We start from the raw sequence: 14,774 nt of genomic DNA, 5'->3' as shown, positions 1-14,774 counted from the left end.
AAAAAAAAAAAGAACAGAAAACCCAGAAATAAACCCACAATTATATGGTCAATTAATCTTTGACAAAGGAGTAATGAATATACAATGGGGAAAAGATAGTCTATTCAACAAATGGTGTTGGGACAACTGGACATGCCGAAGAATGAAACTGGACCACTTTCTTTCACCATATAAAAAAATAAACTCAAAATGGATCAATGATCTAAATATGAGACCCGAAACCATAGAAATCCTTGAAGAGAGCACAGGCAGTAATCTCTCTGATATTGGCAATAATAACATTTTTCTGGATATGTCTCCCGAGGCAAGGGAAATAAAAGCAAAAATAAACTATTGGGACTACATCAAAATAAAGCATTTTTGCACAGCAAGGGAAATAACAAAACTAAAAGGCAACCTATGGAATGGGAGAGGATATTTGCAAATGGCATATCCAGTAAAGGGTTAGTATTTGAAATACATAAAGAACTGATACAACTGATACAATCTCAAAAAACAAACAACCCAATTAAAAGGAAGACATGAACAGATATTTCTCCAAAGAAGACATACAGATGGCCAACACACACATGAAAAGATCACTCATCATCAGGGAAATGCAAATTGAAACTACCATGAGATATCACCTCACACCTGTCAGAATGGCTAAAATAAAAAACACAAGAAACAACAAGTGCTGATAGGACATGGAGAAAAAGGAACCCTCATATGCTGTTGGTGGGAATGCAAATTGGTGCAGCCACTGTGGAAAACAGTATGGAGTTTCTTCAGAACGTTAAAAATAGAACTACCTATGATCCAGGAATCACAGTTTGGATGTTTACCCCCTCTCCTCCAAAAATAAAAACACCAATTTAAAGGGATACATGCAACCCTATGTTTACTGCAGTATTATTTACAACAGGCAAACTATGGAGGCAACCCAAATGTTCATTGAAAGATGAATGGATAAAGAAGATGTATGCGTGTGTGAGTGCGTGCACCCCCACACACTGGAATATTATTTAGCTATAAAAAAGAATGAAATCTTTCTATTTGCAACAACATGGATAGCACTAGAGAGTATAATGCTGAGTGAAATAAGTCAGAGAAAGACAAATACCATATGACCTCACTCATATGTGGAATTTAAGAATCAAAACAAATGAGCAAAGGAAAAAAAAAAAAAAGAGAGAGAGAGAGAGACAAACCAAGAAGCAGATTCTTAACTATAGAGAACTGTTGGTTACCAAAGAGGAGGTGGTGGAGAGGGGATGGAGGAAATGGGGGATGAGGATTAAAGAGTATACTTATCATGATGAAAAACACAACGAAATAAAATTAAATGATTAAAAAAAATCATAGAGACAGAAAGCAGAATAGTGGTTCCCCGGGCTGAGTAGGGGGATGGAAAGTAGTCTCTGGGACATAAAAAGGAAAGAGACAGAGATGATTGAATAAAAATAGGGTGACGATAAAGAAAAGATTTGGGGTGGACAAGAAAGAATTTGAAGTTGACATTGGATGAGCTTCATCTCTGCGGAGGGGCCGGTGGGGTCCACAGAGGGTGGAAGTGTGTTGCAGAGTTGAGCAAAGAGGAGGAGGTTTGGAACCACGTGTGGGAGGGAGGCATGAAGGGTGAGCTAGGAATGAATGAAGGAGGCAGCATCTGGCCAGGAATGCTCAGCAGAGGTGAGTCGTATGGACGTGCAGAAGATGCATCACCAGGTGTGGAGTCTTTCTCCAGCAATGCTCAGCTACCTAGGAATGGAGAAACCTGGATCGAAGGTTCTTGAAGTGAGGGGAAGCAGTTTGGGGTGCTGACAAAATCTGAGCAGAGCAGAGCAAGACACATTCTCTGTCCATATTTATATTTGGGAGGGGGTCTCTGGAGATAGCTTTGCTTTTGAGGACCAAATTGTGAGGGGCTGGGAGGCCTGTGAGTTTTGTTTGCTGTAAGATATGAGCCTGTAACGGAGCCCCTAAGCAAGTCTCCTGCAGGAGTGGAGCCCCTGTAATGTCTGTAATGTAAAAGGGGCTGAGGAACATTCTTCCAGATTGATTGGTTTGGGTGAAAGATGTCTGCAATGTTAGCTTTCAGGGCAAGTCTATGGGGTCTTCAAGATATTTTTAGGCAGTTTCAGACTGACAGTAAAATATTCTGGATTATATTCGGCCTTCACAGCAGGAAGTAGCCTGGGACACAGCTAGAATTTACCAACCTATTTCAACATGACTTCAACTGCCACAGAAGCCGCTACATAGTAATGACTGCAAACCACATGCCCTATTTCTCTCCTGCAGAACCTTCAGCTAGAAACCGCTCCACTGTTCTAGTGCACAGCTTTGCTCTTTATTATTGGGGATTACACAGAAGGGGCCAGTCTTGGGAGCCCAGGAAATTTTTACCAGCATTCAGAAAGAAGAAAAAGACTGAGTTTAACATGTTGAAAGGTGTTAAAACATGCTAATTCTCCAGATGGCATGACAAAGAGGATTCGGTTCCATATTTACTGCCCCCCAGGAGTGGTTTCGCTGGAGTAAGACCAGCCAAACTGGCAGAGTTATTCTGACATCACAATAATGCAGTGGGAGGTGGGGCTCCTTTTCCTAGGAGAATTTTAGAAAGGCAGGCCAGGCAGCTAAGTGGCCTTAAGATTGCTCAAGGAAGTTGGGGGTTCTCAGTTGTAATTCTAGACTTTCTATCCGACTGAATGACCTGGTAATCGGGCGTCTCTTGAAGCACACATCTATTTGTCTTGTATCCCCAGAGCCTGGCATACACACACGCTTCAGGGATTTAATATAGAAGGAATCACCAGTGGATTTGAAATTAGGTGGCCACGTGGTAGTATAATATTCACATCTGATAGTATCACCTCCTGGTTTCCGCCTTCTTAGGGAAAGGAAAACTACTCCGAGGGCTGGAACAGTGTTAAATAAGAGGCTGCGTTCTAGAAGCAGACTGCTGGCAGGGAATCCCCGTTCCGCTGCTTTCTAGTTGAATAGCCTCACTGAGCTAACCTATTGTCGTCTGTAAAACGGGGACGATATATTTGTACCTGCTTCACAGATCACTGTGAGGATGAAATGAAACAATATAGGCAAAGCCCCCGGCACACAGCAAAATCACAGTAATGTAAGGGAGCTGGGAATCACTCTGCTGTCAACACTACCTTTAGGCTTAATCTTTTTTTAATGTTTATTTTTGACAGAGAGAGAGAGAGAGAGAGAGAGAGAGAGAGAGAGAGAGTAGGGGAGGAACAGAAAGAGAGGGAGACAGAGGGCCCGAAGTGGGCTCTGTACTGACAGCAGAGAGCTGGTCATGAACTCATGAACTGTGAGATCATGACCTGAGCCAAAGTCAGACACGTAACCAACTGAGTCACCCAGGCGCCATCTTTTTGCCTAATCTTAGGATTCACTTCTCATGCCTCTCTTGCAGCCTGGGGTCTTCCTAAACATACCAAACATGCAGAGTGTTACTGCTCATAGAGAAGCTGTGAGGGTCAGGGAATTTCTAGAACCTAGTGCAGTGCCCACGTCAAAGTACCTCCTCAACACATGCTTAGACAAAGAGTGAATGTTGAAAGAAATTTGCTCTTACCCTCTGGGAATTGCAAAACACACAAACTAGTCTTACGAAGCAAGTATTTACAGGTTTCCATGTATGCAATAGAATTGTTGGACCCTTCAGTTTCGGAACCACAATAATTCACTGAAATTAATCAAAGTGTCTGGAGGTCAGTAGTTCTCATTTTTACCATATAAGAGTTCCTGGGTTAACTTGAAAATTCTCAGAGTCAGAATCTGAAGATCTGGGAAGAGGGTTGTCTTCAGCATTTTATTTTTATTTTATTTTATTCTATAGTTTTAATTTATTTATTTTGAGAGACAGAGAGAGAGGGAACAAGCTTGGGATGGGCAGAGAGGGAGAGAGAGACAATCTAAGCAGACTATGTATGGTCAGCACGGAGCCCGAGGCAGGGCCCGAACTCATGAACGCTGAGATCATGACCTGAGCCAAAATCAAGAGTTGGATGCTTAAGTGACTGAGCCACTCAGGTGCCCGTTTGGCATTTTATTATTATTTTTTAAAATTATTTTTAAGTTTATTTGCCTATTCTGAGAGAGAGAGAGAATGAGAGCGGGCGAGCATAAGCAGGGTAGGGGCAGAGAGAGGAGAGAGAATCCCAAGCGGTCTCCATGCTGTCAACACAGAGCCCCATGCGGGGCTTGAACCTACCAGCCCTGAGATCATGACCTGAGCCAAAGGCAAACCCTTAGCCGCTTAACCGACTGAGTAGCCCAGATGCCCCGCCCCTCTGGCATTTTAAGCAGTCTCCCAGGTAGTTCTGATGCAACACTTCAGGGCAGTCTGAAGGCCTCTGTTGAGAAGCTCTTAAAAATGTTGCTTAAAAATGTGACGGCTGCTCATCTAGAAGCAAGAATTTGCGTGGTCTTTTACTTTTATGGTTCCTTCTTTTTTCTCCAATGGGCAAAAGAATAGTAGGATTGAAATTACCTTCAGTTCATAGATGGGGCTGGGAGAATATGGTGTTGAGCAAGAATAGACACGTTAAAGGATTTGGCATACAGATCTAGAGTCCTCTGGACCCACTCTATGCCTGGAAATCATCCAGAAGGGTTCTACTTTCAGATTGTTAAGGTAGGAGCCTATCTGTTTCTCAGTCTGACATTTCAGGAGGACTGTATTTTCGCCTTCAGGATTAAGGAAGAAATATTCTGCGCTGCCAATATAAATAATTCAAAATCTAAGAGAGCATAATGTGGACCACAGCATACTCCAAATCCAAGAAGAAGGCATCCAGATCAGCATTAAAAGTCTACTACTAGGAAATAAATGCTAGGCCCATCAGTTGGCAGGGGAGAAGTTTCTGTGCATTTCCATGATTTTTCTAAGGAATTAAACTCCCCCAGAATCTGGACTTTGCATTTAACCTCCATCTGAGGTCATCAGTCTGTTCCATCGCCACACGGTGCCACCTGGCATCACCCCCCACCCACCTTACTAATCTGTTGTTGTGAATGTTGCCTTGAAAGGGTCTTAAGATTCAATTATTAATCAGAACCAATTTAACAGGCTGTTGATGCCAGGAATGAAATTTTTTCAATTTACAAAGCTGGGATAAGCTGATCAAGGAGAATGGTACGATTTCACAGGAAATACATTAAGCTTCCCACGCCTGCCTAAAGAGCTTACTGAGGTTCACAAGAGCGCAAAGAAAGGTGTGTTTAGGTGGATACGTTACCAGTCAATGGAGAGTAATCATGGGGAATTTATAAGCCATAGCAACCTCAGTTTAGATAAAGTTTTCTTAACTTGCAAGGAAGGGTCACGTTGCTATACTCTCTCTTTTTAAAATCTCTTAAAATTTAAAAAAAATGTTTATTTTTGACAGAGAGAGAGAGATAGGGAGGGGCAGAGAGAGAGAGAGAGGGAGGGAGACAGAATCTGAAGCAGGCTCTAGGCTCTGAGCTGTCAGCACAGAGGCTGACGCAGGGCTTGAACCCGTAAACAAAAGATCATGATCTGAGCTCCAGTCGGACGCTTAACTGACTGAGTCATCCGGGCACCCTTTTTTTTAAAAAAAATTTCATTTAAAAAGTAGCCCCAGAAATTTTACTTAGACAGAAGGTGCTTCAGAAATGATATTTTCTGCACTTAAATCTGCTTTATTCTTCTTTTTCACATTAAAGCTATGAGAAGCCACAAGCTTACCAATTATCTTATGAGGTGCCAGACTTCAGACAGGATGGTGATAAATTACTTAAGTCATTTGCAATATTCTGGAAGTGCAGACCATTGTACTGAGTGTGAGAAACCACGCTCTTGAAGAGGGTCACTCATGATGAATGAATTGACCTCACCACAGAACCTCACACTGCCCTGGGTATGGATGGATCACCTAGACAGGTGATGGGTACTCATCCAAACATAAGAATATTTGTGTTTTTTTTTTAACTTTTACATTTCCTCCTTTTTTTTTTCTCCTGTAGATGAATGGATACTAAGGTGGAAATTACCTTCAGTCATAGATTGGAAACGTTTTCTCCCCACAGGCGTAGAATTTCACCTGTAACGCTGTGTAAGAATCTGATTATCTCCCAGTCAGGGGAGACGGTGAGGTACGGGCAACCAGTTGCACAACTTACAGGCCCAGGGCTAGATGAAAATTGTTCAGAAAGCGGGGAAAAAAGTACCATTAAAGGCATTACAATACAAAGCTTTTTCCTTTTTTCTTGTGGTCTTTCTCTTGCCTTGTCATGGTTTTTGCTTGCGTTTACTTTTTCTTACTGTAAAATGTGTAAAACATAAAATTTGCCCTCTTAACCTTTTTTGTATTTATGCATTACAGGTACATTTTGTACATTTTAAAAAAGTTTATTTATTTCTTTTAAGACAGACAGAGGGGGTGCCTGGGTGGCTCAGTAATCATCTGACTTCAGCTCAGGTCATGATCTCACAGTTCATCGGTTCGAGCACTGCATTGGGTTCTGTGCTGACAGCTCAGAGCCTGGAACCTGCTTCGGATTCTGTGTCTCCCTTTCTCTCTGCCTCTTTCCCACTCACGCTCTGTCTCTGTCTCAAACATAAATAAAACATTAAAAAAAAAAAAAAGAAAAAGAAACAGAGATAATGCAAGTGGGGGAGGGGCAGAGAGAGAGGGAGAAAGAGAATCCCAAGCAGGCTCCACACTGCCAGAGCAGAGCCCAACATGGGGTTCGAACTCACGAATCCATGAGTTCCTGACCTGACCTGAAGCCAAGAGCCAGACGCTTAACCGGCCGAGCCACCCAGGCACCCCACGTTTTGTATCGTTCGAAATATACAGGTTGGTTGTATTAAATACATTCATACTGACGTGCAACCACTAGTCATGGGGTCTTTTTTTTTGCTATGTAATGTCACTCTGGGTAAATAAAGTTAAAGTTTCTCATTATTAGCATGCATTTTATCATCCATTATTACATTGTGCAGTGCTAGTTGTAAATGCCAATGTCAGAGCATTTAACTTGTTTGTGTGATCACTGAAATCACACAATTTGTATCTTGCTCCAGGAGGATGCCTTGAACTGGCTGGAAAACGCTAACGCAGTTTCAGGAAGGTTGGGAAAGAAGAGCTGGTTCCCCCCAGGCACAGAGTGGGCTCAAGAAAGCCGGCTGGGAGCATCTCACGGGTGCTTAGGGGCCCTTGCCCTGTGTGCCCACTTAGGCCTGATGCCTGCTGGGATTATCCCTCCCACCAGCTGATGTGCCGACACATTGTTCCCTGGCTTGAAGCAGGCCTTGGGGACTCTCCCCTTTTGACGAGTGGTATCCCCAACCAATGGTGGATAGGTTACCCCCCCCCCCCCCACCCCAGGGTATTGCCACCTCTGTGCTAGGTAACAGGATCACGAGTCAGCGATAGGATCGTCCCTTACTGAGTTGTGGCCTCCTGCCCAATATCCCCCAGACACGTTGCAACACTGCCACCCTGGGCCAGGTGGCCACTACTATGCCCTGCCCCAAAGTGCCACAGGACAGGTGCACACCCAACCAGGACTTTCCCCACCCATGCACTGGCCCTTCCTGGGGCAGAAGGTGGCAGTGGTCACTGGGAAGGCACAAGGAGGGGAGGCTGGGCAGGGCCCAGCTTCCAGGGGATAGAAAAGTGGGCTGAGAACCCTCCTGCTTCCCTCCCCCACCAGCTGGGGACATGTGATGGGGGTGGGAGAGGTACTGGGGGAAGGCAGCAGGAAGCAAGGCACCATAAGCAGTCTCCAAGCTCCCCACCCCCTTGCATGCTCCAAGTCTCCACTGTCCCATCAGATTTCACTTACAAAACCCAGTTTCAAGACTGTGGCTGCACAGCATTAAACCCCAAGCACCGGGCCCTTCGGAGCTTGGGACCCTGTAGGACCATACCGGTGAGGCACTCTTGTTGCTGGCAAAAAGCTGGGTGCAGGAGCAAAGAGCAAGCAAGCCAGAGGAGAGTCAGAACCTGTGTCAGCAAGGCCAGCCCATTCCTTGAGCCCAACAGGATCCCCCCTAACCGAAGGACAGCTCTGTGAAGAGAGGATTTGTTCCTCAGGCAAAGCCTTCTCTTCTCTTAACAGTGCCCTTATTTCTTCCCTGCCCACTCAGGATTCTAAGTATAGTGCTTTGACCCGACCCCTGCTGCTGGAGGTGTGGGCTGCTCTCCTGGACACAAAGTAAGTTTAAAATTCAACATCACTTGTGGCTTCTTTTTGGGTTTTCCTTTGCTGCTCTTCTCTTTCTTGCTTCTTTCTCTCTCTCTCTCTCTCTCTCTTTCTTCCTCTCTCTGAGTGAGGGGAGATGGGAAATCTGCCTTTTAATTATGCTCTACAGTAAATTAAGGGGGAAGTCCCTGCCAGGCAGAATGCATGTGGCTCCAACAGTCAATGTTGGTGTGGCCCTTGAGCTCCTGGATGGGGTGGGTGCCTGCTTTCCAGGATTAAGGGAGGCCCAGCAAGAAGAAGGGAGAGAAAGGGAGGGGAAAAGCTACAGAAAGTCACAGAAGCATAGCAAATATGGGAAAGGGAGCATGGAGAATGGATAAGGGGAAGAAGATGGAAGGATGGAGGGAAGGAAGGGAATCAGCGCTTGGCCCCAACATTTTGGAAATAGAAGCTTGACCTGATTAACCTACTGCCCCCTAGCAGACAATATCTGGAGACAATGACTATGAATCCTAGACGGTGACAAAGAGTGTCTTCTCCAAGTCTCCTGCTCTGCTCAGCATATCCTTGAAAATATGACTCTGCATATTAGTCTTCTCAGAGCACATCCCAAAGAATTAATGCTCCCTGAAAAAGTGTGGGTGCTCTGGAAAGAACTGGGCTGGGGAGTGAAATGGGACAGCAAACAATGGCAAATCCTTTTCTGGAGTTCCCAGTAGGGCTCAGAGTTGTGTTGAGGAGAGCTGAAATCTCCTGATTTCATTCAGGAGAAACTTCACAGAAATTAACCCTATGCTTCCAGGGTGATCAGCACAGAGGCCACATGAGCCAAGTGTATTCATAACCTCAAGTTTTGAAAACTCTTTCTTCCTGACAGTAGTATAATGAACTAGCCTCGTAGCACCATTAAATGTCTCACTCAAGAAGTGAGAAGAAAGGCGACTTGCTATCTGATAGGTTCACGGCCTAGAGGTGACGCACGGCTTCTTGGTGGGCCCGGGCATGCCACCCCGGACTCGTAAGCAGCCACAGTCTTCCTGTTCTTATTGTTTTCTCAGTAATTAACATGACGTTCCAGAGACAGATTTCACTTTTGGATTATGATACAGATTGCTCACCATAGGAGCAAAAATTAAAGGAGGAAGCGAATCTGTGCTAGTGAAAGATGGCCTTGCTCTTTCTGGAGAATTTCTCAAAATGGTGGTCGGTGGACCATCCACGTCAGGATTACGTGGAATGATGGTATAAAACCAGAGGTCTGCATCCCCACTGCAGAACGACGAAATAAAACTCTGTGGGTAAGGGGTCAGAATCTACATTTTACATAAGCTGAGAGTTTGTAACCACGTATAAATCGACAGTTATGAATCAATGCTTGAAGTGGTGGTTTTCAAATCTGAGGAGGCCTCAGGATCACCCGGAGGCCTTGTAAAACCAAGATGGCTGGGCCCCCTTCACAGAGTTTCTGATTCGGCAGGTCTGGGGCAGGGCCTGAGAAGCTGCACTTCTAAGTTCCGGAGTGATGCTGATGCTGCCGGTCTGGGGACCACACCTCGAGAACACCACTGGGTTCGAACAATTAAAACAATTTAGCCTTGCGGCTGTCAGGGGTAACCTACTTACCGTTCTTGGGAAGCCCTGAGGATCACAGTGTGGGAGGCAGTGGTGGTGGAGGGCTTGTTCCCTGTCCCTCTGGGAGGTGAATGCCTGGGGAGGCCTCCAAGCCAGGCCAGTCTACACCAGGCCCTCAGAGAGCAAATGTGGGTTGGTGTGTTTATCAGGCTTCTGGTGGCTGGCTTTTCAGACTCTAGGGAGGTCAGTTTGGTTTCAGGTGAAAATGGAGCTACCAGTGTGTTCTAGGGCAGGACAGGAAGGATCAGCCAAGGCTAGCACTTCCAGTCGGTCCCAGATCTAAGCTGGAATAACCCCCGCACAAAAGAAACCTAAGTCCTCATCACATGGCTAACAGCCCTCTGGACATGTTCACATGGTGACAGGCCACCAGGCCTCCGGGCTGGTATTTCAAGGGTCTCAGGCCACAGATGCTCCATCTATGGAGCAAGATGCACCATCTTGAACGTGCGTCAGGCTGAGCCCTCCACAGACCACCATGGACGTGCCTGCAGCCCACAGGCTGTTTGGTCCCTGCTTTTCTTAGATACCGGCAGTTACCAATATGGCCACTAGAGGTCTCGGCAGGACAATGATTATCCTAGGAAAGGGCCAGGAAGGACCTGGAAAAAGCTGGGAAAGGGCCTCCCCCACAGCCCTCTGTCTTGTCCGGCAAAGGCAAAAGTAATGTGAGGAACTCACGACCTCTGTCTGCCTGTCCAGTATCTTCAATGTGACAACCCAGTCTTGCAGGGCTGCTCTGGGGGCCATTTTCCTCTTCAAACTGTGCTAATGGTTGTCACTGGAGAAGGGATGGTGATACTATGACAATGGTGATTGCCTAGAAGGGGCCTGCCGGCCATTACCAGAATTTTCAACAGCTTCTCCCTCCAAAGGACATAGTGGATTGACACTCTTCAATCCAGTATGAACTACCACGCAAACATGGCTTTAAGAGTCCTCCGGCACAACTCCTAAAGTCCCCACGCCACCCAAATCCTGGAGCTGAAATTCTATCCCAGTGATGCTTTCTGAGGTCACACATTTCCGCGGCGCTACATTTTTGTCCAGCAGCATTAGAACCTAGGAAGTGCATAGGCAATTATCCATCTCCGTGATTTTCCCCTCCCTGCCATATCCTGACCTGCCCCTTCCCATCAAATCTGAATCAGTGGCATATCCAAGGAAGATGGCTGCAGACTAAATGGGCTGCTCCGAAAAGATGCACTGAAGGTAAACCTGATATATGGAACCAAAATGGGCCAAATTGTTAAACCAGGTGAGGATTCTTTGCTTCATAAAAAAGATTCATCATAAAAATGCCATGGACTTACTATGGAAAAAGAAAGCCCTGTAAAAACGACATTGCATATTTAGTTAATATCTGTATTTCCATAATTTTGTGTAAGCAAGGGGTATATCTCAAAACTTTGCTGGAAGCCGGCATGTGTGGGCCTCTACTCTCACCTTATTTGCTTTTAAATGATTGTTGGATTGCCTCAGAGACTTCCCTGGCCCTGTTAACTCAGAAAGCAATACATTGAAAAGAGAAAATGTAGGGGCACCTGGGTGGCTCAGTCGGTTAAGTGTCCAACTCTTGACTTTGACTCAGGTTGATCTCACAGTTTGTGAGTTCAAGCCCCACATTGGGCTCTGCGCTAACAGTGCGGAGTCTGCTTGGGATTCTCTGTCTCCTCTGCCCCTCTCCCATTCACGCTCCCTCTCTCTCTCAAAGGTAAATAAACTTAATAAAAAGAGAGAAAATGTAACCTTGTTCACATACTGGGTCTGGTGTCTTGGTAGATAGCCCCCAAAATGCAGAAATTGGAGATGACCAAGTCTAGGGTTTGCCATGTCTTCCTCAGTTTCACAGGACAGCGTGAGGAGGGCAGGCTACTCACTTCTCACCTGCACCTTCTCCCTCCTTCCCTTGTCCCCCTTCAGTTCTTAACAGACTCATAGGGCTCTTGCTCCTATTTGCACAGCCCGACTATCACTTTTTTCATCATCCTGTAGTGGGAAATCACTGAGAGGACGCCACATGAAAGCAGCTGGAAATTCGTGAGCAAAGTTAGCATCAGGTAGTTACTCAACTTGGCTGTTCCCACACTCACTTTGCAGGTGAGGAGCCCGAGGTCCAGAGGAGCATAGTAACTTTCCCAAGCTCGCCCAGATATTTAGGGCAGAGCCAGGACTGGGACCCGAGTCTTTCCATAGGATGTAGTCTCCTTTACTTTCACTCACTTTTAAAAATAAAAGTTCAGGGCACCTGGGTGACTCAGTAGGTTAGGCGTCAGGATCCTGACTTCAGCTCAGGTTACGATCTTTCGATTTGTGAGTTTGAGCCCCACGTCGGGCTCTCTGCTGTCAGTGCAGAGCCTGCTTGAGATCCTCTGTTACCACCCTCCTGCCCTTCCCCCACTTGCACTCTCTCTCTCAAAAATAAACAAACATTAAAAAAAGAAAAGAAAATATCTTCTGGCTGTGTAGGGGGTTCTCTCCCAGAGAAAAATGAGCTGGGACAATACATTGATAAGACGCTTGGATGGAAAGAGGAGGACTGGGTTTTCATCCAGCCTCTGCCCCCTCCCAGGCAAGTTACTTTCCCTCTGGGAATTCAAGGGTTTGGAATGAAGGACCCATCTCTAAGGACTCATCAGCTGCAGAATTCTGTGCATGTCTAAATGGTGGGTTGGCCTCTTAACACTGAGGGGACACATCTCATGAAGAGCCCCTCTAATTTTAAGTTCTTATCATTTCTGACAACTTGGAACGTTTCCTCCTAACTAATTCCCATCGAACACATACTGGAAACTTCGGTGAGCCTGAGCACAAAGGCAGATCCAGCCCTGAAATCACTGGCAGGTGGGGACGGCTGTGCAGTTAAGATAGGATATTTTAAATGCTCCAGATATTCTCTTTGTCAGGCACAAATTCCTCCTCCCCAATTTATTTATTCTGGAAGTCTAGTTTACCACATATATATTTCATATTAAGTAATCCCTATGCCCAATGTGGGGCTCAGACTCACAACCCCAAGATCAAGAGTTGCACGCTCCACAGATTGAGCCAGCCAGGTGCCCCGAGTTTATCACATTAAATTCACTCAAAGTGGAAACATAGTTTATGTAGATTCAAGGGACACCAAAAGCGAGTGTGTGTATGCGTGGACAATGAAGGGCCAATAGAGCCCATTCTTTGGCTTAAAAACCATGATCCCATCTCCTTCGTAATCACAGGCTTCATATACATATGTGTGCCTATCACATACATCTGTACAGAGAGAAATAATAAACGAGAAGATTACCACTTCTCTCCACGGCTCATTTTAGCCCCGTCACACGGCACGATGGAATTTATTTTCACACAGCCTCCACACCTACAAGGACTCACAGAGCAGTGATCTGTCTAGGCTGGTGGCCGCGGAAGACCACTGCGGAGCAAAGGTGTGCCGTCGGTGACCGCGACCGGCATGGAGAAGCCCACAGACATCTTTCCAGCCTGGGAAGCAGTATGTCACTGCAAGAGCGCGGACGCATGCCTAGAATCCTAAAAGCTGACAATCTGAGGGCTCATTGTCAGAGAACAATAACCATAGGAGTCTCCAGCTCCTTCGTGGAGAGGTGCCAGGCTCACAGCTGCACGTGCTCTGGCCCTTACCCAGGTGCCGGGGATTGTGGGAGAGAGAAGCACAAATATGAAACCAGGAGCAAGACGGAAGATCTATGGCTTTAAAGTGACGGTTCATGCGGCCCAAGCGCCAAGCGGCGGAAGCGGGAATCGGAGGACAGCAGCGGAGAAAACATGCGGGGACAGTAGGCAGAAGCGCACAAAACACAGCTGGACCCACAAGGAGCCATGCTCACACTTACATGGTGTGGTCTCACACTACCTTAGTTTGCTTTAAGCATTTCCGTCGTCTGAGAGTTTGGGAGGGAAAAACAGAACGGTTAAATAAATTAAGAGCTTGCACTGTATTTTTAATGGTTAAAAATCACAACGTCATTCCTGGCTATCCCAGTCATCGCGTGCAGAAAGACACGCGTGGTGAGTCATAGGGATGAAGGGCACAGTTCTGAGAGCCGGACTGTGGTCTCACATCTCGTTTCTGCCGCTTGCCAGCTGCGTGACCCCGGCAAGTGTCCTATCTTTCTGTACCTCAGTTTCCTCATCTGTAAAATGGGTCTAACAGGAGCACTTACCTCATAAGATCGTGGTGAGGATGGAACGAATTAATACATGTGAGATAGCAGGAAGAGCCCTATTTACCACAAAGCATTATCTAAGTAGTGGACATCATTGTTGTTGTCATCATTTTTACCTTTGGCTCCCTCAGGCGACACCACCCAGAGTAGATGATCAACTGTTTACGGAAAGCCAAGGACTCTCAGAGAATTTCAGATGCTCAATAAGAAACAAATCAAAGCATTCAAGATAAACAGACAAAGTTAGAAATGCACGGGGTGGGCAACGGTTTCATGTGTTGTTATAATTCTTCGAGGGCATTTATTTCAAATTCCAAAGCAATTCAGAGTAGCTTTTAAAGAAACATAAATAAAAATCAATCGCATACACACAGATCAATTAGAACCCTGAGGCCTGGTTCATGTTGGACAATTCAAGGCTACGTACACATCATCAGGGATTACTCCCTGGACTGCGGCATCTCATATTTTCTAACTTGCTTCCACCGGTGTCTCATGCAGAGAATTGCTGTAAGTCACCAGGGCAAGGATGAGTAGTACCAAGTGGTTTACTAAGTCATACAGAAGAACAGACTTCTTTCCTCTGCTCCTTCCCAGAACCCTTCGGTCAGTTCTGAGCTCATTTGGCAGGATAGACGGTCCAGCAGGAAAGATGGGACTCTGGCACTCTTCTTGTTTCCTTCTGTTGCTTGTTACCTATGTCACTTCTTATTCATCACTGGCCCGAGGAAGTTTCCCAGATGGAAGCTTTCGGTTTCTCCTCTGTCACTC

At 45.8% G+C, this 14,774-nt stretch overlaps 1 protein-coding gene across 3 annotated transcripts in view; it reads right to left on the bottom strand.

The window, feature by feature from the left end:
* The window catches only part of LHFPL3 (LHFPL tetraspan subfamily member 3), a 584,503-nt gene that overhangs the window by 46,851 nt on the left and 522,878 nt on the right, over positions 1–14,774 (bottom strand). The window contains exon 3 of one of the 3 annotated variants that reach the window (XM_040472874.1): positions 13,671–13,718. The exons of 1 other annotated variant lie outside the window; for it this stretch is intronic. In XM_040472874.1, the coding sequence (XP_040328808.1) occupies positions 13,702–13,718 (17 nt within the window). In that variant the 3' untranslated portion in view covers positions 13,671–13,701. The remainder of the gene's footprint in view (positions 1–13,670; positions 13,719–14,774) is intronic. One more of the 3 variants, XM_040472875.1, reaches the window with a different exon arrangement.

Source organism: Herpailurus yagouaroundi, unplaced genomic scaffold (assembly GCF_014898765.1).
Source record: "Herpailurus yagouaroundi ecotype Mexico unplaced genomic scaffold, PumYag 100, whole genome shotgun sequence".
Taxonomy (NCBI): Eukaryota; Metazoa; Chordata; class Mammalia; order Carnivora; family Felidae; genus Herpailurus; species Herpailurus yagouaroundi.
This window is presented reverse-complemented; position numbering and strand designations above follow the sequence as displayed.